Below are 21,832 nucleotides of genomic sequence, written 5' to 3' on the forward strand. Positions count from 1 at the left end.
ATATATTATATTTATAAATTGTATTTATATCTTCTACTAGTTGAATTATGGTCATTAAAGCTGACCTTTTGGCTCTAAGCCCATATTGACGATCAGATAATAATTAACATTTTCCTCATAAAATTATCAAATTATTACAAAAACAATTTTTCAAAAATTTATGGAGAGAAATTGAGGTTGTTGCTGCACTTTATATTTGTGTCATAATGTTCGGAAACAGCACTGGGTGCAAGCGAAACTCTACAAAACCGATCTGGAGTTGGAGTTAATAATAGGGATTCAAAGGAAGAGTTACAAATGAGACGGAGACGACATCATTTTGATCCAGGAACGGATCATCGACGGAGGAACAGACTGGAACGGAAGACGTACAGGTCCGTTCTGGGATGACAGTTAGTAGCCGAGGATTTGTTTACCTCATGCAGTGAGAAAACCAAACGGCGTCCGCCTGCGGGAATCCGCCCTTCTAAATGCTCCTGATTGCTGCTGATGAGCTTCAGCTGGGACCGCACCTTGCAGTCACACCCTGAGGAGGAGGAAAGTAGGAGAGAAAACACCAACTGGTCTGCACACAACCGCGGCTACTCCTTCCCCGGACATGCTAAGGCCTGCTAGCTCTGAGCTAGCTTAGCTTCAGCGCTGCTATGGCTACTCTTGGATGAATTAGGCTTTACAAATCATTTTGGGAACTATTTTATTCAATATATGAAATGTTCTGCGTTGTTAAAAATGGACAGTGAACACACTCAAATAAAGAAAGTCATACTGGCTTTCGTTTACATTAACCATATAATGCGCAATTTTAAGATTTTGAAAATAAATTTGCTTAATGAAAACACAGCAATTTTGAAAGAAACTTGTTTTTCGATAAAAAGTTGTCACCAAGATGAAGCGTTTTTTTTTGTCTTATTAAAATTTATTTATTTTACAAAACTGCAATAGAAAAACTTTTTTCCATATAACAAGAGTCACGTGATCAACAACCGGATGTTGACACCGGCACAAATGAATGAAAAGACTACCGGAAGTATAGGAAGAATAACATGGCATGTTTTTTAATGACCTACTGCATGAACACACTTATACACATGTGATTTTAATTGCGTTTTTTTTTTTTATCTAATCAAAACACCTCAATTATGAAATTGTGTTTTTACAACATTAGCAGAATATTGACAGAGGTTTGCACACATTTGTAATTGAAACTCAGCTATAGACAGGGTTCATCCTGAGCTTAAATTACAAACAGATGGACTGTATTCATTACTAATAGACTGTTTCTGGGTTGTACTGGGTTTTACTGAAGGATTTTTGAAATGGCTAAAATTGACTTTTATTTGTGAACTAGTCTAAAAAACACCCCATCTTCCTCCCACTTCACAAAACATGCCTAATAAAAAATTAGTAGTTTGCCCTTCAAGAGATTACTTTTGTAAAGCACTGTCCAAAAGGAATACATTCACTTAGGTAACTAAAAACATACACATAAAGCTTTTTAAAACTTTTAATGCAGTTCTCTGCATATGTGCATACCTCTGTTTTCCACAGGAAAGCTTGTTGAATATATTTATATAATAAGATAAAGTTATCTCAATCTCGTTTCATCTCTAACCACAGTACTTCCTTGCAGCTGTGGTTGGACTGCTCATCCTCCTGCTGGGATGGACGGATCCCTTCATCTTCCTCTGCTGTTATCCTCAGCAGTTCTTTTTTTACAACCCATTGTTTTCAAGGCTCCAGTTATTTTCTTTCAAGCAGAAACCTTCCTCAGATGAAAATCTGCAACACAAGCGAAACAGAGAGAGATATTGCGAGCTCATCCTGCGCTGACACGCCTGTTTTCTTCTTCTTATCAAGTTTAGTTACACACATAAAACTGAGAGAGGAAAAACTAATGACTTTACGCCCTGATTGGGCACAGCTTTCTCCTACAAAACCGTGGTAGAGTTGGAGTTAATTCAGTGCCTCGCAAAAGTTGCAATCACAAATTCCAGTGTATATCATTGGGCTGTTGTGCAAAGGGGAAGGCCCCTTTTCTCTAAATAAAATGAAGCCCAAACATTTACCTTCAGAACTCACCAAGTAGTTGATGTAGTCCACGTGTGTCTGATTTATTCTTAGTATAAAAACTGCTGTTTTAAAAAATGTTTCAGTGGTTTTTAAGAGGACATTTGTGAGCAAACAGCACATTGAAAACAGAGAAAAGCAGAAAACAAAAAGCCAAGAGGCTCATGGTAACTCAGAAGGAACTGCAGAGAATAAATGCTGATGTTTCTCTTCTACTAGTTCTATCCAATTAGTCCGCTTCCTGCTTTTGGAACGTCCTCCAGTCCACTTTCCATTCACATATGCATTCGAACCGCACCAGAGTTCACTTCAACATAACCAAGACCTACGTCTTTAGATGGACCAGAGTTCTTGTTTTTTTTTGGTCTTCATCAGAGTTTGATTGTGTAATCAAAATTCCTCAAGCGAGTCATACTTTCTAAGCAAACAAACTAAGGTTCAAATAACGTAGACTAAATACTGCTTGTTTGAATGTTCCCTTGAAGTAATCCCGAGTCTAGAACTGAGTCCAATTAGAAATTTTTAAAGTAGCCATTCAAAGTTAATCTCCATCCAGTCTGAGCAAAATGGAAGTAATTTAATTTGGAAAAAAACGGTCAAAAATGACCTACAAAGCTAGATCTTGGTTCAGTTGAAGCAAACTCTGGTGCGGTTTGAATGCATATGTGGATGAAAGCAGAATAGAAAATGCTCCAAAAGAAGGAAGCAAACTGTAGCGCTTGGGATTCTGGGTAAATACGACGAAAACTAAAGCAAGTGTCTGGCACTAGTGGGAGAAATGGATCATGGTCTTTTCCCAAGAACAAAAGAGAAATCCTACAACCACTAAAAGCTAATGTCACTCCATTTTTGTTTACATCCACGAAGAAGGAGGTTGAGCTAATGTCTTCTTCAGAGGTTTTTGTGTTTTATCCTTCTTGGTGAAGAGCCACCACAGGCGAGGGGGTGAACAGGTTCTTCAAAAGCTTTGGATCGTTTCAGTGTGAAAGTGAACTGCATCAGCTGTAAATGCAGCAAATGTTGCAAATTTGGTGCCCAATCAAACTGAGTCTACCACAGGATCAAGTGTGAAAACATCCCAAATGCGTAAAGCCCTTAGAGACATACTCCCAAGTGCAAAAGGTGTTTCTGTTCACATAACATGTCAATAAAATATGTAATATTCTGTGGTTGTGAATTGAGAAAGTCTGAAGCAAATCGTGACTGTAGACTGAAGTTTTTTCAGCTGTTGTGTTGAACAAAATTTTCTGAATGGAGAGAACAAAAAAAAAAATACGTGGGAGAAATCTGAGGATGAAAATAATGAAAAACTGTCGTCCCTGACTGCGTTGCTTTTGACTCAGACTGCTGTCTGCTCCTTCGTCTGTGTATGTTTGAAACTCCACCTCCCAGAGCGGTCCTCTCCAAACCCCTCCCCTCCACTTTTCTCTCAGTCTCTGGCTGAGGAATCCCAGGCAGCGTTTAATTGCAGAGTGCAAAGGCTTTTAGTTGGGCTAATGAGCTCAGCACCGGAGCTGAGGCGCTTCCACGCACCCTCTGAGAAAGCAAAACACCACATGGAGTCCTTCACCAGACGAGCCTCACACAGCGGCTGGATTTCAGGTGGAGGGGAGAGAAGGGATTTTCAAATAATCCAGGTACTATCGACTATGTGAGAGAATATACCAGAGGCGAGAGGCGCTAAGAGGTGGAGAAAAGAGCCAGAGAGGGGAGGGGAGGAGACGGGAAATACTCTGCCAAAGAGAGAGAGACTGGACGCCTGCAGCACCAAATGAGACAGAGCAACGAGGCGGGAGAGGTAGAAAGAGAGACAGAGAGGGAGGGAGGTGGAGAGGGGCCCCGTCCTGGAGAGAGGGCTACAGGGTGACCAAAGAAGAAGGAACGAGAAAAAGTTTGAGGGGGGAAGTACGTAAAGTATCGAAGGTCTGCGGAAAGTGTGCATGTAAGATTAACAGTTACAAGAGAAAAGAAAAGGGGAAACAACAGACAGGAAGGAAGGGGAGGGAGGAAGGAGTCTTGGGTTGAGAGTTGAAGAAAAAAAAAGAAAGACAAAAGTTTTCTTGTGGGAAGACGTAGATGAGAAAAACAGCGAGCAAATGACTGGCCTGGAGTGAGCTCGTATGGAAAGGAAAGCAGTCGTTTTTTAAGGCGTTTTCTTCTCAAGTCTGCTGCCCACTTCGGACATGTACACAGAAGGCTCCGAAACGACGGGACACCACCGATTTCTGAACTACAGCAACAGTAACAGCCCCTGCCCCTGCCGGCACTGCATCTACTATGACCAGCTGCACGGGCATCAGCAAGCCAGACAAATGGACCCGTCATCGCACGGCTGCTGGAGAGACACCCAGGCTCCTCGGGGTAAAGATGGAGGAGGCAGAGATTTCCTGGTGGACAGAATTGAAAGAAGCGGTCATTTCAGCCCACAGAGGAGGCCTGTGTTTGCGGGGCCGGGCCCTTGGAGTCAGTCGGATGACTTGAGTCAATCCTGCCCCTGGGAGTTGAACCCTGCCCAGTGGGGCGACCCGACGGAGCCTGGGGTGAGACACTGCTCATTTGTGAGAGAACAGTGTGGCTGTGTGGCAGGCAGTGACAGAGCACGCCCCTTCCACTCTGGGATACCCCACCCTCTCCCTCATCTTCAGGTCAAAGGTCAAGGGTACAGACGAAGGCGGACTGTCAGGTACATATCGGTGGATGAGGAGGAAGGCTGTGCATGCGCTCCTAATGGCTATCATTTGGAGCTGCGCCATCCCCAGTCGGGTCATTCGCACTTGACAAATGGCCACTGTGGACCGAGGCGTGTGGTCTTTAAGGGAGAGGAGGAAAGAGATTGCTATCTGGACCAGGGCAGGCCAAAGGGTGGATCAGAGGACCACTTTAACGGCTACGCTGAGTCTGATAAGGGCTTCTTTCCGACTGAAGTCCCTCAGAAGCACTTGAGCCAAAGGAGACATAAGGGATCTGACATCACCTGCTCAGAAACCTCCAAAACAACCACCAACAGTGATCTCCACAGTGAAGGTTCAGAAGTGACGAGGCAAAGGGGGCGGCAGGACTTGGTGAGGGATCAAATCCGACAAGTCGTAGCAGATCTGGAGGAAGTGTTGGGGGGTCTGAAGCAAGTTCACGTGGAGATGAAAGAGGTAGGAAGGTCTGTAATTAAAGATGTTTAATCCTCTGGGCGTACCTCAGGTGTCCAATCATGAAAGACTGCATCTGCTGCAGATGCCTCAGCCTTTTATCAATTCTCTCCTGGCTACAGTGACATTTAGAGTGATTATCACAAAGCTCAGATCCTGGAAAAAATGAGCATTTTGACACAGGTCATGAGTGTGCACTCCTCATAGCATGTGTGTGAGTGTGAGTGTGAGTGTGTGTGTCTCAACATGCTGACTGCATTGTTTGTGAGTCAGTCATCGTCTCTCACCAAAGACGTGATTGAGAACAATTTGCACTGACCTTTAGCAGAGCGCCGATGTACCGGCAGCGTTCCAGCCGACACATTACAAAGCCCAGAGATATAGACTCTTACTAAATCATGCAGCATTCATTGTGCATGTGGCTGTAAATGAGCACTGATTTGGAGCCAAATGCCTGGTGTTGCTGCTTGATGAATAAAACCGAGCCATATGGACACAAAATAGATGAAAAAATGTTTAATTTAAGCCAGTTGTTCATAATTTATATTAATGTTTACACAAATATTCCAATTTGACAGAGGTGAAATAATTATCGATTGCTAATACAAGCTTAAAAGTGCTCAGTCTTTAGGTTTGGCTTTAAGACAACATATTATGTATAACACTCTAAGATTATTAAATAAATAAATAAAAACTTATTTTTTTCTTACCTTAGCTAAAAAAACCCTCAAATTTATGTGAAGTAATCAGAGCCAGCTCAATACTGCTAAAGCACAAAATCCTGCCAAGTATTTTGGTCTGGTCAATAATTCCTTAATATTGATGAAAAAGTGCTTGCTATTAGTGAAATAATCTGTCAGTGGAACAAGACATCGGAAAAATGGGATTATTTAACTTTTAAATATGACTTATTGACGTAAAATAAGCTCCTGCTTCTTGCTGAAAAGTTACGTGTAAGTTAGTTTTGTCTTATTTCAATTGCAACAAGACATCTGCACTAGAAACTAAACAAAAAAATACTTGGTAAGATTTTGTGCTTTTGCAGTGAAAGCAAAGTGAGTTGAGTTGCTGCCCAGGTCCCCCAAGCCAGCAGGGGGCTCCACACAAATTTATGTGTGGTGTGTTTATTAAGACTAAAGCTGATTTTAAATTAGCTAATAGCAGGCTTGTAAGATTTTAAACTTATTTAGATGTTAGGAGAACTGACAGTGATTCAAATGACTCATATTTTCATAGTCATGGGCGGTTCTAGACAGGGGCCAACAGGGGCCATTGCCCCTTTAGAACTGGCTAAATCAGTTTCTTACTGGCACAGAAAGAGAAACTAATTGGTCCGTTGACTAATTAAATTTTTTTTACCTTAGCAGTTTTACTTTAACAATGAATTAAACATTAAAGTCTGATGTTTTTAGCTTCAGTTGTACCAAGCTGGATCACAGTTTTCATCTGCTCGATCATGGGTTTTTAACCTGTAGTTTCTATGGGTCATTTAATATATTAAACAATTAAATATTGACCTGTTTTGTTTTTTTACAGTATAGTTTTGTGTCCCCATGAAAAAAAAAACACTGCAAAACCTGGTAAATTTGGTCTAGAGCCGCCAATGTGAATAGTTATGCTAATATTCATTATATTTCTGGTCTAACAAGGAATATATCTGTGTTCATTTATGCACATTGTACCTTATATTGAGCTATAAATAAATTACACTTCCATGTGTGGTTGTAAAACTAACCACAACATTGAAAATCTTTTAGAAATAATCTGAATCCTAATAATTTGAGGGTAAGCAGAGTCAGTTCGTTCATTTTGTTTGCTAACCATGAAGTAAAGGGTGTTAAATACACAACCTTCTAACAGTTGAGTTTTGACAATTAACAAGAGACATTATTGGTGCATTGATAGAGGTAACTGGAAGTGGGGCCCCAAATTAAACTATATTTTTGGCCACTTTACTGTTTTACCTGGAGCTGACAGAAACCCCTGTGGTCAGAGTTTGAAAAAATAGGAAAACCTTTTCGCATAATCGTAATGCTATGACAAGTTAGCCTTAAGCAAGAAAAAAATGTTATTTCAAAAACAACTGCTAGATAGTAAAAAGAAGCGATAGCAAAGCAGAAAATAACATTGCTCTTCCATGGACATGGGAATAAACAAAGGAACATAAACACAGAAACGTCTGGTGGTTACAGACGCCAACAGAATGACAGAACAGGGGTAGAAAGTGACAGTGCTAATGTGAATACTCCAGAGAGAAAAAGTCTACCTGCTGCATTTTGGTGCCACTTTATTTTAGCTGCAAATGCTGAAATGAGTGGAATGAATCAAGGACACTGCTTCATTTTTATCTCCAGAGAGGATGCCAGTGCTCTGTAGTCAGTCTGTATCCTACATCAAGCAGAGATCCAAACCCTCTTAAATCCTCCTAAAGCCATTTTTTATATTTCAAAGATAAATGCACGAAAAAAGCAAAATAAAAACAACCCAACACCGAAGGGGCCGGATCAAAACATCTACTCCTCGAATTGAGTGACAAGTACAACCAGCAGTCAGCACAGGTAGCTCGTGTGCCAACATGTTGCCATTTTGCTTGTTTCTATGCTTCTATTTCACACACATCTATATAATTAAGCCTTGCACATAACTCGATTTGTCATTATTGAGACAAATAAACATAAAAAGCAGACTTTCATCCATAATTCATTTGCATATCCTTCTAATCCCCGTTTCAGCGTGCTAGCTAGTGCAAATATAGGATTTGATCAGAGATCAAACTCAAATAACTGAGCAACCTCTTGATAGTTGACAACTTTTACTGAAGTTATATAATTTTTTTCTTCATAGTAGATCATTGCAAATTACTTCAAAAGATTGTTTCTGCTGGTACGAATTGATCCGTGAAATTTCTAAAAAAAAATTACGAAATCATGTTTTATTTTTAGAAGAGAGGTCCTTTTTGTACCAAGGAAAGCCATAATCAATATGATTAAACCTGCAACAAAGAGATATAAAGGAACAGCAATTAAATGAAAAAGAGGTTTAAACGACCAAATTCAGGATTTCTTTTTTTTTCTGAGGATATTTTTTAGTTGTTTTGGTTGTTTCATTAGGACACCATGTCTGATGAACTGCTAACCTTCCTCTGGATTTTTAAATTGTTAATTCTGATTCAGAGTGCTATGACTTCTGTTAATTAGCAGGTAACATAATGGCTACTAATATCAATACTATGGATAAGAAGCTTTCCATAAATTACAGAAAGTCTATAATATGTCTTTCTGTTGCTAATTCATAGTGCATAGTTACAAAAGCAGCCTTTGACACTTTCCTTTAGCTTTAGCGATTTAGCAGGTTGGTTGTTAAACATCATCTCTCAAAACAGGAATCATCTGTTAGTTGTACAGAAACTGGTTGCATCCCAGTGTAGAACAGGAATATTTACTTGGATAAAAAAAGCTGTTTGTGAAGCCCTAAGCAATGAAAGAAGCAATGACAAATAAAATTGCTTTAAGGCCGATTATATTTCATGCCTACTTCACAGATCCCTGCTTCAAAAGCAATCCAAGACATCCCTTCCAAATGCATCTTATTTTTCAAGTTTTTGTACCTTAAGTATTTAAAAAAAAATCTGCAGATAAACACAAATGAGTCTAGATATAATTTAAATTGTATAAATCTGTGATCATTTTGAGCAAAATCCAGAATGAGACTTCAGAAAGGAGAATGTTAATAATGGCATATGATTCTGTATTTAATCACAAGCCGACAGTATATTTTGAATTAAATGAAATTCAGTGCGTTTCATTGGGATTTTTCTAAAATAGACCAAAACAAAGTAACGCATATTTGTAAAATAGAAGAATTAAGTTTTTAATAATGTTTGGAAATGAAAAGGTGGAAAGCATTTGTTTTTAGTCCCATTTTCTAGTTTAACCAGACCCATTCAAATGTCACATAACGAGAGAAAAGAGTTCAGGTTTGTGTTTAAAGTATGTTAGAAAAACTAAACTTTGAACATTTCAAACCCGATATGGCCGTCCTTTCAAACAGAGTAATTGACGAGCATTAATCAGAGTTAATAATAAGGCGCTCTGATTGGATGAGAATAAACCTTAATTTTCTGCACTACCCTCATCATATGTGGCAAACAGCCAAAACTGTGAATCATGATGGTGGCAGCACCATGCTGTGTGGCAAGATTGACTCCCATCATGTGGATGGGCCCCAAATACACGACTGTCCTGGGAAAAACTGTTAAAGGCAGCAAAAACACGTTAGACTGGGTGTTGATTAATCCTAATAAAAACAACAATGATGAAGATACAGACAGAGGTAGAGTAGAGCGGCCTAGTCTAAGTCCAGATCCAAACCCAATTGAGAATCTGTAGCAAGATATATAAAATTATTTATAAAACATTTTGTTATATTTATGTACTACTTTCTGATGGGCTATCACTTAAATTAAAAATAGATTTGTAGGTAAAAGTTCACAAAGAACGGATACTTTTCTAAAGAGTTGTATTTACTAACCAAAAGCTGTCAAATTGGACTTATTATGTAAAATGTACTTTTTTCACATTTTTTTATTTTTCATTTAAGCTTCTACTGATTCTTAAAACAACACATAAAAAAAAACACCCAGCAGTTTTTTTGTTTGGCAATAAGTTAATGTTTATAGGTGTCTGGAAAATGAGCTGTTTCAAAAACCTTCTGATTGTTAAATCACAATCGGGTACTGCGCTGTTACCTAGCAACCCCAGCAAATTCCAGCCTGTTGCCAAGCAACCCAAGCTGAGCTCTAGCACGTTTGGTCAGCAGGTTTTACCGCCGTGCAATGGCTGCTGGAAAAGACAAGTGTTTGTCATCCAGAAACTACTTGCTGCATTCTTGTTGGTTGTGGAGATGTCTCCACTTCTGCTTTTCAAAGATGTATGGCTGTAGAATTGCGCATATGTTTGCAGCCATTTTCAAGTACGAGTTAAATGTTGAGTTGGGGGGACTGTGGCCAGCAGCAGCTTATTTGGATTTAAAGTGACTAGCTCAAAGGAGCTCAAAAAAGGCAGAACTGATCAGACTGAAATCTCATCATTTAGGAGCGATTTTGTGCAAAAAATGTAATGAATGTGTTTTGTTCAGCCTATAGCTATCATAACTTGTTCAAGGAATCATAATGGGTCATTTCTAAGAACATGCAGAGAACCTTTGTAAAAAACTGTGACTCAGAAATTCAGTGGTATTTTAAATTGCTCTGCAGTTTGGTAATAACCGCCTCCTCTATTATCATTCAAGGTGGTTGAGCAGATTGATCGCCTCACAGCGAATATCGACCTCAGCGAAGAGGAGCCGTGCATCACTCTGGGGTCATCCAATAACCTTCATGATTCGGCGTCTTCAGGGGACTTCAGGTTATCCCCTCTACCCGCTCGCAAGCCTGCTGCGGTCCGGGTATCGTCGCACGGCGTTGACGAAGACCACGTCGTATTCAGAACCAACTCCGTCTCTCCCGTCCACATGGCGTCCGTCGTCAAAACGAGCCACTTCACCCCACCCAGTCTCCAGAAAGGCGTCAGCCACAAAAAGCCGAGCGCAAACGGCCACCTGCCTCACCTGCAACTCGCAGGAGATTTAAACCACAACGGCCCGATTCGTCCAGAACCTCACCCACACACCCTTGACCCTACAGTCATCATAGGCAACAGTACTTCCAGTGCAAGAACTCAAAAGCCGCCACCTTACCCTCAAAATGGCCGGTGTGGGAAGGGCCCATACCCGCCGCTGAAGCCCGTTAGGACCCCTGCCTACCCTGCTAGAGGACGCCAGAGCACCAGCATGGTGTAAAGGAGGCGGGGCGTGGGTGGGTTGGTGGAAGACCCCCACTGGCACAGGAGGCCCAGCCGTGGAGAGCAGAGCTCAGAAAGGGACAAGGCAGGGGAACAATTCAGAGTAAGTCTTTTCCTTCTCTCCCTCTGTCGTCTTTTACAGTGTTGATGTTTCTGTCTGTGCCTGCAGCTGATGACGTTTGCTCTGTTTACTGGCAGGGCAGGGGTCAAAGTCAGCAAATGAATAGCAGCGTTCCATCTCTTTGACAAAAAAAAAAAAAAAGAAAAAAATGTGGGTTTAAAGTGTGAGTGTGTGTCTCTGTGTGTGGGCGGCAGAGGAAGGAGAGGGCGTAATATGTCTGCTTTTGTTGATATCACATGATTTCCCGGTCCTCACCACACTGCAAAATGTGTCTGGCCTGGCGAGCGCAACAGGGAATTTATTTCTGAGTTATGTTACACATGTGGTTGTAATCAGACAGCAGAGTTGGATGATTTTCTCTCAGGAAGGCAAAACTCCTATTTTAAGACTTTTTCACTTTATTGCAGCAAATTGAAAAAGTATTCACACCTGTTTGACTTTTTTCACATTTTTCCAAATTACAGTCCCAAACTTCAAAGTATTTAATTTGAATTTTGTAGCAGAGTTCAGCTCACAATCGCACATTATTGTGACATGTATTGAAAACATAGATGATTTTAACACATTTATATCTGAAAAGTGTGGTGTGCACATGAAGCTGAGTCTTTATAAAAAGAAATATCACTGCCACGTCGTTTAAAACATAATATCGCACACACAGGAAATTTTCATCCACATGAACTCACAAATCCACCAGTGATCGTTGTTTAAACCCATAGGGGGCAATGTAGAGCAAATCTAGAATCTATGTCAGCCAATCAGATTGCTTCAAAACACAACTTCCTGTTAGGACTTAAACATGGCACCAAAAAGTTCATTTGTGTGGACGGATATTTAGGTTGAACTACTTTTAAATAGCATATTAGAATATAAAACTATTAAAACACAAGACAGTGTCGATTGGGAATCATGTCAAATTAAGTGTCTGGATATATTGGTGCCTTATTTGTTGTAGATTCTAACGCACTGGACCCGAAATCTCAGTTTTCCCATATACACGCAAACACAAATATGGAGTATTTTTAAATCTCCACTTTGACCAGGGTTTATATAAATTATCTTCTTTAATTATATTAATCTGAGGTCAAAACACAAAGATATATTTGGTTTTCCAGATATGTGGCTACGTGTCAATGCTTTGTCAAACTTCTTGCTTACTCTTCATTACAAAATAGCTCAGGCTTAGTTGGAAAGTGTCTTTAAATCTTAAGTTTAAATTTCTTCCATGTATTTAGATCCAAAGAATCATTCTCGTCTGAACAAGCAGCCAGAGTGTGAATTAAACAGAGTGTGATAGTTCAAGATAATGACCCAAAATGAAACTTGGGGTTGCACTCATACCAGGCCTGTTTAGCCCACTTTAATCGAACTCTAGTTTGTTTATTTAGAAAGTCTGCTTCATTTGGGGAGGTGTGAATGCGCAGTCGAACCCTAAACCATAAAGGCAAACTCTGGTCTGCCTAAAAACCTACGTCTCGCTTTGATTAGAGTGAACTTCGGCATGGTTTGAATGCATATCTGTATGCCAAACGGACGAAAGGCCGCTCCCAAAGCAAAAACAAACTATATCACAGGGAATTATGGGTAAATACAACCAAAACAAATGCACCAGTCTAGCACTGCCTCCGAGAGAAATGGTTGATTTTATTTACAGAGATTAGTGTAAAAGAGATTCAGTACAAATGGGCAACATTTTTAGATTTTAAAATACAGAAAAATAAAACCCTGCATTATCCACCACTTTTTAATGGTCTGTCACATAAAACTACATGAAGGTTTGTCGTTCTAATGGGATATTAAGTGAAAATGTTCAAGTAAACAGTACAAACAGGTTGCCTTGTGTTTCCTATGTTTTAGCTAATTAGTTTGAATCTGTTGGGCATGAAGACAGAAACAGTGACAGAGCAGACATCTATTTTTAGCAGTCACCGCTTTCAGGAAAATAAGACTTAGCAGGAATTGTTTTTTTTCTTTTTAAAAAGGAAAACCCCAAACTTGCTTCACACTCCTGTCATGATGCAAAAGGAAGCATTGGTATATTTACTGCATGACTCAGAATTGGGTAAAAGACGGGGAATTTAGTTTCTTTTTCTCTCACTTTCACATTTGGTTTTACTGAATGTGAACGTTGTTACAAAAGTGTTTTCATACCAAAGGTGGAAACTTGAGTTAAACTTTAATTTCAGTCCTCCTCATGTGGGTCTACCTTTACTAATGCTGCACAGGCTGAGGTGCATGCTTCTGTACTTCCCTCTTGTGAAGAATATCTGTAACTGCAATCTATTTTTCTGGCTTCCGCAAACTGCAGGAGTCTGGTTTTAATCACTATACTCCTTCAGCCATGTGACAGAGCAGAGTAAGTCAAACTCTTCGTACGTCTGAGAGGTCGTTATAAACATAAAACCTGCAGCTCTGGGTTTTATTCGTTCAAGGTTACAGGCTCAAGCTGGAGCTTTGCAATGTTTCAGCTTTTCTCGAGTTTTACGTATTTAAATAACACTAGCTCCTCTGTTTATTGCTCTCCTTTCGTCACCAAAGCGTCTCTAAACCCTCCCTGCTGTTGTTGCTTTGCAAGCATGAATCATCTAAATTAATCACCCAAAGCAGGTTCAATGTTAAAGCGACTAGTGCAAGACATTGCTAAGCAACTGAGCCCTGCACTGCAAGTTGTCTCTTGGTCCCCTTTTCTTTATTGTTAAATAAAAATTCCCATTAGAGTCCTTTTGTGTGATCGCCGGCCTCTGAGTGGGCATCAAAGAAACAGAAATAAATGAACTAATTAAAAAATTATGCACACTGTAACCATAATTTGCAAAAATGTATTAAATAATTGAAGATTCATATAATATCTTACACATTAGATGTAATTTTTTTGTCGTGGTGATAGAAATTGCTGTTATTTCGCTCAGTTTACCTACCTGGTGCGGCTTTTAAAATCACAATAATCAGATTTAAAGTCTTCAGGTCCGCTCTCAGACATGAGTTAGCAGCAAAAATAAAACTAAATCTGAAAACTAATTTGCTAATATCATAATAAATTCTTGCTTAAAGACATAATTTATAAATAGAATTGTAAGTAAAATTAATAAATTGAATTTTGTTAAGTGAGTGTGACAATCTGAATTTTAAATTGTCAAAACATTTTTTTATTGTTTGGTTTTTACAGTGCTTTGTGAAAATATTCACACCCCCTGAACATTTTCATATGTTCAAACCACAGACTTTGATTTGTTTTATTGGGATTTTATATGATAACACACAGTGGTGCATCACTGAGAAACAGAAGGAAACTGACTCATGATATTTTAAAATATTTTTAAAAATAAAATCTGAAAAGTGTTGTTTGGAAATCGTATTTAGCTTTTCTAATTTAATTCTTTTGAAGAATTGTCTTTTGTTGATATTACATCTGCATTTGTGTAGATGTAATATCTGCCCAAATAAATTTCTAATTTCTAGTTGAATTTCTAGTTTTTCCAGAAAAACTAGAAATTTGCAAAAAAAAGTTGCACATTTTTTGAAAAAAAAAAAAATTCTACTTTTTTTTTTGCAAAATGACTCTACCTCAGTCACACTGGATGGAGAGCAATTGTGAATCTCACTTTTTAAGTCTTCCTTAAGGAACTTTCATTTATGTTTGGACTTTGACTAGGCCATTCAAATATAATGATCTGAACTATTTAATGGGGATAGTTCAGAACAATGAATCCTACAGTCCCCTCCCAAAGTTTAATTTTGATCTCAAGTCATGCAATTTTTTTAAATAAAAAGTCTATTCTACACTGAAAAACACTTAAAGCTGTATAAAATTTAAGCTAAATATATTTAAATTTCCTGTTTTAACATGATAGGATCTGAAAAAGTTCAGGGGCTATGAATCATTTTGCAAAACACTTAAAAATAATTCAAATTCAATGCAAATGATAACAAGGATTGCTTTACAATGTTTTAAACATTATGCTGTAAGGAACCTAAATGTGTTATATGTCGTCAGATTAAAATAATCTTTCATGTTGCTGTGAGTAAAATTCGTGCCTTTTGCATTCAATCTTGAAGATGTTATTACTTATTTCATGCTGTTTGCAGCCTCTTTGGAGCAGAAAAAAAGTAAATAAACAGTGAGGAAAAAAAAATCTTTTGTGCATCAGTCATGACCAGAAGGTTAATTTTACTTGCAAATGATGAGATGTGAACTTAACATCTCAAGTTTCTCATATTCGTCCTTGCAAAAGGTGCAAAAGGTACAAAACTTGCAGCGGGTGTCAAAATCAGAAGGAGCAAATGCACAAACTTTTGACGAGTTTGACAAAAACCTGAGTCACAGCAAGCTGACATGACTCACAAGGACACACAGTGTCTCCCTTTCAGTAAAAGGCTGAGTGGTTTTGCCACTAAATGATGTTGCTGGAAAAACCTTGAAAAAAGCACAGACTGTGAATAAAACCATGTTTGAACAGGGAGTTAGAACTTTCTGAGCCACTGCTACGCTCTCAATTTAAACTGTTTGGTCTGACGTTTTTGATTTCTGGGTGTTTTTTTGGTAGATGCTGCTGAAACAAGCTGGTGGAAACGGAGCACGGCCTGAAGGTGGGGATGTTTTCACAGGGAAAAACTCCCCCGAAGTCGAGCGTTGACCTGCTGCTGTCGCATGAGAGCATGAGGCTCTCAAACCTCTCTCAAAAATTTACCTGGAGATGTATAGCTAGTACAAACAGAAATTAAACGCAAAACATCCATCAACTGAAACAAAAAGATGTATTTTCATGATAGAATTTATTTATTTTTACTGTTTTCATCCCCCAAAGATCTATTTTTATGCGGTTTCCAGTAAGGATGTTGCTTGAAGTAGAGTGTACTGTAAAAAAAGATATCATCTATGAAGCTATAAAGTTATTTTCTTACATAAGACTGTTTTTCTTTCTGCTACAGGAATTTGAAGAGCAGAGACTGAATTGCAATAAAATGAGATTTCCTGCACTTTTGCCACACAAATCAGACATCTCACTTATTTTAGAAATACATAATTGATTATTGAATGTCTCATGTTTGCAAATCAAATAAACAGATTACACCAGCATTACATCACACCCGTGTATGAGAAGTTCTTAATATGTCCTCTGAAGAAGGAGCGCTTTTGCTCAAACTGCTGAAACGGATCTTCATCTTCATCAGTGGTGTGTGGTCCGAGAACAGCTTGCTATCAGCATATTTTTATGCCAGGCAGGGGGATAAACTGTAGAAATGTAGCACTCTAAAATAGCAATTTCATCTAAATACACTTAAGTTTATATCAAAATGAACAGTAGGCCAGAACTTGAATAACAGAACTATTTATTTACCAAAACAAAAAAGCATATGAAAACTATAAAGTAGATTTGTTTGTTACAAGCTAATTTTACCAGTGACATGATTAGCCTGTTTAGCTTAGGGTTGCTTAACTGTATAGAGCTCTACTCTCATTTATGTACATGTAAGTGTTAATTATGTAATGTCCCATTTTTAAAACTTGAAACAGTAAACAAAAAGAAAATATTAATGGCGGTTGAAAACAGCAAAAGGATTAGGATCCACATTAAGTGTGGACAAAACTGTAATCCATGTACGATATGATAGTAAACTGGCAAGTGGCCCCCGCCCCTAACATCTATGACCACGCCCCTGACATCACTGGCCATGCCCCCAACCTCTTTGGCCATATCCCTGGCCTTTAAGTGGGTGGAAAAGGCAGTTTTGTACTTAAATTTGCAGAGCTGCATGTGAATAAGCCTCAAAATGTCTGGAATAAGCCTGAAAAATGATTGATTAAGACTTATACTATATTACGAGATCAACGCATTCTTTTATAGACCCTGTTTCGTTTTGAAAAATCATATTTTCTGCTCAGACACATTTGCTGAATTAATACAAAGTTAAACAAAAAGAAAAGCATCGATCCATGAAGAAACAGAGTCTTAGGTAATGTCTGGAGCTCCACAGCCTCTCTGGCTTCGAGAAAGGTCATGTCTTGATCTGCTGTCCAAGTCTGAGTCTCCTCGCCATTTGGGGTAATGAATCTTGTGAGACGGAGCATAAACGTTGCTTTTTTTGTAAATACTGGTGGAATGAACCAAAGAGAGTCAAACCAAGGACGATACTTACTAGTATCTTCTTATTCACTCATGGGACAACAAATAATATGTGACTCACTGCTTCTTTCTCATCAGTTTAATTTTCACCTTTCTATCAGCGATATCAGATGTTTCCTCATTAAAGGGATCCAAGAATAGTTGACCATGTTGGCCAATAACATGGTCATATATACAACATAAATATGTTGTATCTTTCTGGCTAACTAAAAAAAATGCTGTAATACAGCAAAGCTCATAATTACTTCAAAAATATATAATTTTTGTTATTTTTTTCCACTCATGGAGGTCGCCATTTTTAAACCCGATAGGTTGACGACGCATACTGGTCCATTCTGTACTGGAATCTACAGAGTAAACACAGGAAGGCTAATTTTACCTGAGTTTATCATATTCTCTTTGACTGGTGTAATTTTAGATAATGTCACACTGTGTCACTTTTGGCTGTAATTTAAAATAAAGTAAAAAAATCAGTGAGGTGAATCTGGATGCCTACAACACACAAAAAACAAGAAGAGCGCAGTGCGAGAGTCGGAGCCGAACACAGCTTCTGAAGGATCTAATCTGTGATCTCAACATTTCTCTCCAGAAGACGTCATCTGCATGAGCAAAACCGACAAAGGCTCTAACAGGTGATCATTACCTTAGTGAGTTGAAAGCAAATGCAGTGTGGACCGTTTTTATCCACAATGTGCCTAAACCCTGCCGGAGCAAAACACACTGGGAGATCAGACTGACAGCACTGGAGGTTCTTTTAAATGCTAACGGAGCTCTGCAGCAGTAGTACCAGCAGCACTACTGCTGGCCCAGACGAACATCGGACCAGACACAGACCTATAGAACTACTGACCGGATCACACAGTCCGACCAGAGGTACTGTCATTCATTGTTTAATTTACGAAGCTGAAGGCAGCAGCAGCAGCAGCAAACACCAGCTCCAATGACCAACTGTGTCCTCTTCCTCCATTTGGTCCTCCTCCTCTGATTTCTACACCCCCATCGATTTCAACGCTCTGGTTCAAATTAAAAAGGTTTCATGATGTTACTCATTGCTGTTTTAGCTGGTCGGGGCTACCACAGTTGGACCATTAGACATGATTTACCCAGAATGCATTGCAGCATGAACAATATGGAGACGTTCGTGTGACAATATTTTATTCAAATTTATAAAAACTAAACGGCCTACAGTGTTATTACTGTATTGTTTTTACATCTAAAATGAATATTTCTAAAATAAAATCTGTTCTTACAATTAATCACGGACCCCTTAAACATTAATAAACTTTATTCTTGTCATCTCTTTTCATTTATCAGTGTTAGGAGCCAGATCTTAAAAAGGCTTTTCTATGTTCAAGCAAGGTTTCATTTGTTTTATCAAAACAACTTTTATGTTGTGGCCACAATCACTAGAAGAGATGAAGAACATGTTGAGTCAAGAGAAGCAGAAATCCCTCCAAATACCACCCAAGTTATGATACCACCCACTTTGAGAGAAAGAAAAACTGAATCCATCACCAGTCCCACTCAAAGATGACTCAACTGTTTTGTCTCTGGCTTCGCTGGAAGAAGCGTGTGTGCGCTTGTTGTGTAAGGACTCCGATGTGAGGAAGTGTGTGTCTGCTCTCCGTCTCCCCTGGGCCGTCGGATGACCCCCAAGCCGTCCTGAATAATCTCAGCAGGATTACAGAGCTGCTGAGGAATTTCTCCTCTCTGCGCCTAAACCAACCTGCCGATGCTCTCTGGAGGCCGAGCACGTTTCCCTTTTCTCGCCCGCTGTCACGCGGGCTGGCTTTGTTGAAATACGACCTCCAAATACCAAACCCTGCCCTCTATAACCTCCGCAAACACTACAACACCTGGAAAGCTCCTCTGGTTTCCACTCAGTGTATGTTAAATACATATGGCACAACCTCCCTTCTTCACCTCCCTGTACACTGGAATATACGTTCTCCAGCCAAATAAAAGATACCAGCCTAGTATTTTTTTTCCCTTTGGCTTTTCAGTGCCAAAGGATCGTCTCCAGATGTTGACGTGAAGCTGCACAGCTGAGCAAACAGGTATTGTCTTCTCCACAGCCCGGCTTGTTTGAAATGACATATTGGTCTGAAAAAGAACAAACCATTCTCACTCAGATTTAAACGCATCACTGGACATTGGATGTAAATTGGCAAAAGCGAGGTGGAGAGTGAAAATTAATATTAAAAATTTAATATTAGCTAAGAAAATGCGCTAAAAATCTAACGTTTTCACTGCATTTTAAGCCAATTCAATCAATCCTAGCTACAATTTAGACATCATTACAGAGGATTCCTGTATTGCTGGGTTTCAAACGCGACTCGGATGAGGGCGAAATTCAGATGGGGGTCAGGAAGTGGATTTATTCGGTTCAAAATAGAGCAAAATGGACCACAGCAAGTACGCTACTGCCCTAAATGGGCTGGTACGGACGAAGTATCTTGAAAAAACATGAATATATGTAGGATATGATCCATATTGCCTCGGTAAAAAAGACTTGTCATATAATCTTGAGGATTTACCCGGAGTCGAGGCGATCGACATTAACTAATACCTGGTGCTGGACGAGCCTTTCAATAGCCTGAAGCAATTATTTTGTTTGGGTCAAACATTTAGGATCAAGAGAAGCATTATGTCTGTCGACTTGTTTCTGCTGGGTGAGTAGCGACTTATGCTATTTTGAGTAATTAGTTTACGATAACAATGCTATCGCCAAGCTAAGAACGAACTAGTCCATGCTATTTCTATGTGCTTGAATCTCCTGGTAAATAATTTATTTAGCTTCTGTAAACCCAAATTCATGCTGGAGTTGTATGTTAATGTTGAATCATTCTACCTTTATACAATGTAAGTCAACCATTAAAAACATGGTACATATCTTACCTAACATATGAATGCTTGACTAAGTAACTTTCCAATGAAATATCTGACAATACAATTTAAACGATGCGATCCTTACCTGTTAGAAAGTGGAATGCAAACTGGCATTGCTAGCTTGCGCACCTCTTGTTTTTAGCCGTAGGTTGTTGATCCACTTTTCTCGTCTTTTTTCGGTACGTTTTTTTGTTTGTTTTGTTTTGTTTTAAATTAACTCCCTTGTGAAAAACTACCTTCCAACGTTTATCTTTCTCACTATTAAAACGGTTGTTAAAACTGTATAGGACGCGGACTTTAGGCATCTTCAAGCTGGATCAACAGAAATAAACGTCCTGCAATTACTTCCTGTTACTTCCTGACTTCATCGGCTTTGTGTGACGTCGGTGCCACGTCATCTGTCTGCGCCACGTCATCTGTCTGCAACTCAGAAATTCGTCGATTTTTCTGTGGATTTCTTAGAGCGCATCTATAACATTGTAAAATAAATAAATAAATAATATTTGCAGTTTAGGAAACTAAAATACTTACAACATCATGTTATGGCCATTGTAGATTTTTAGGAATGGTAAATGTCTGTCAGAAAATTCTGAAATTTTCTAGAAAAAACAAGAATATTTCTGAGCAATGCCAAAATTTTAAAATTTGAGAGAAAGAAACTTAAAAATATTCATGTTCTTTGTAGAACATATACAAAATTAGTCTCAAAATGACTATTTATAGTGGTTTATGTGCTAGAAACCTTTCAAAAATATGAAGTCTTGTTTTTTAGAAAAAGTTATTTATAAAATTATACAGTTTTTTCCATTTCTAGCCTCCTCATTGATTATGTTCTGTCTTTCTTTTTCCTAAACATTGTATACTTTATGTCTCACTTTCCCCACAGAACTCACATACATGTAAAGTTGCATTAATGTCCCAGCAGTAATAGTTAGTATTCTTTCCTGAATTGTTTCTTCAAGCACAAATTGCTGGAGGAAACAGTTGTTTGTGCTGGAAACACAAGCAATTTTAATTCAAACAAATTATTTGAAATTCAAGGAACCATAAAATTCAAATGGTTCTTTGAATTCTTGAAGAACAATCTCTCTTTTGAATAATCTTCCCACTGTTTCTGCCATTTTTCTTTAATTTTCCTTTCAGGAATGCTTTTAACCTCTCATTCAGTCAAAGGTCGTCTGCTAATGAACCATCGTTTGATTCAGGTGTGTTGAACCAGGGATAAAAACTAAAAATCGCAGGATGCCAGCCCCATTATGACTGGATTGTTCCTAATGAACATTTTATTGCAGAAACCTCAAGAAGCTGTAGGTGTTTATTCAGCCAACATTAGTAACAAAGAAAACAGTCTCATTCTCAAGTACAACCCTGATGAGCTCTTAGCACATTTCTGAACTCTGATATTTATTTAGTCAAGCACATCAATCTCAGCTTTAGGCTTTTGTAGCTGAAATCAGCTGCTGGAAAGATCCCTGTCTGTAAATATTAGCTCCAGAAGTCCAAGACAAACAGGAATGGAGATGGATAATTGGAGTAGGGGGGATTTCCAAACATATTTTGTGGCTTACACAATGTATTGAGGCAGGGAAGGAGCCTGGCAACTAAAATGTCCTGGTTTCTAAAGCTAAAACTGAACTCAAACACCAT

General features: G+C 38.8%; 1 protein-coding gene and 1 long non-coding RNA gene across 2 annotated transcripts; one reads left to right on the top strand and one right to left on the bottom strand.

Annotated features, from left to right (window-relative positions):
• Positions 1-1,032: 1,032 nt before the first annotated feature.
• Positions 1,033-20,571, bottom strand: LOC106955268 (uncharacterized). The gene is made up of 2 exons (XR_001426546.1): positions 20,271-20,571; positions 1,033-1,779 (listed from the first exon to the last, which is right to left on the bottom strand). It is a non-coding gene; the product is annotated as an uncharacterized LOC106955268 (long non-coding RNA).
• LOC106955204 (uncharacterized) lies at positions 3,518-16,255 on the top strand. Its single transcript, XM_015045277.1, has 3 exons — positions 3,518-5,213; positions 10,500-11,153; positions 15,716-16,255. The coding sequence occupies exons 1-2, from the start codon at positions 4,251-4,253 to the stop codon at positions 11,046-11,048; spliced, it is 1,512 nt and encodes a 503-aa protein (XP_014900763.1). The 5' UTR covers positions 3,518-4,250; the 3' UTR covers positions 11,049-11,153; positions 15,716-16,255.
• Positions 20,572-21,832: the final 1,261 nt, after the last annotated feature.

Source organism: Poecilia latipinna, unplaced genomic scaffold (genome assembly GCF_001443285.1).
Source record: "Poecilia latipinna isolate Pla-1442-1.1 unplaced genomic scaffold, P_latipinna-1.0 Scaffold3, whole genome shotgun sequence".
NCBI classification, from domain to species: domain Eukaryota; kingdom Metazoa; phylum Chordata; class Actinopteri; order Cyprinodontiformes; family Poeciliidae; genus Poecilia; species Poecilia latipinna.

Coding starts and splice junctions, on each gene's coding strand:
- LOC106955204 (XM_015045277.1), top strand. CDS start 4,251: ATGTACACAGAAGGCTCCGAAACGACGGGACACCACCGATTTCTGAAC. Junction 5,214..10,499: donor TTCACGTGGAGATGAAAGAG/GTAGGAAGGTCT, acceptor TTATCATTCAAG/GTGGTTGAGCAGATTGATCG.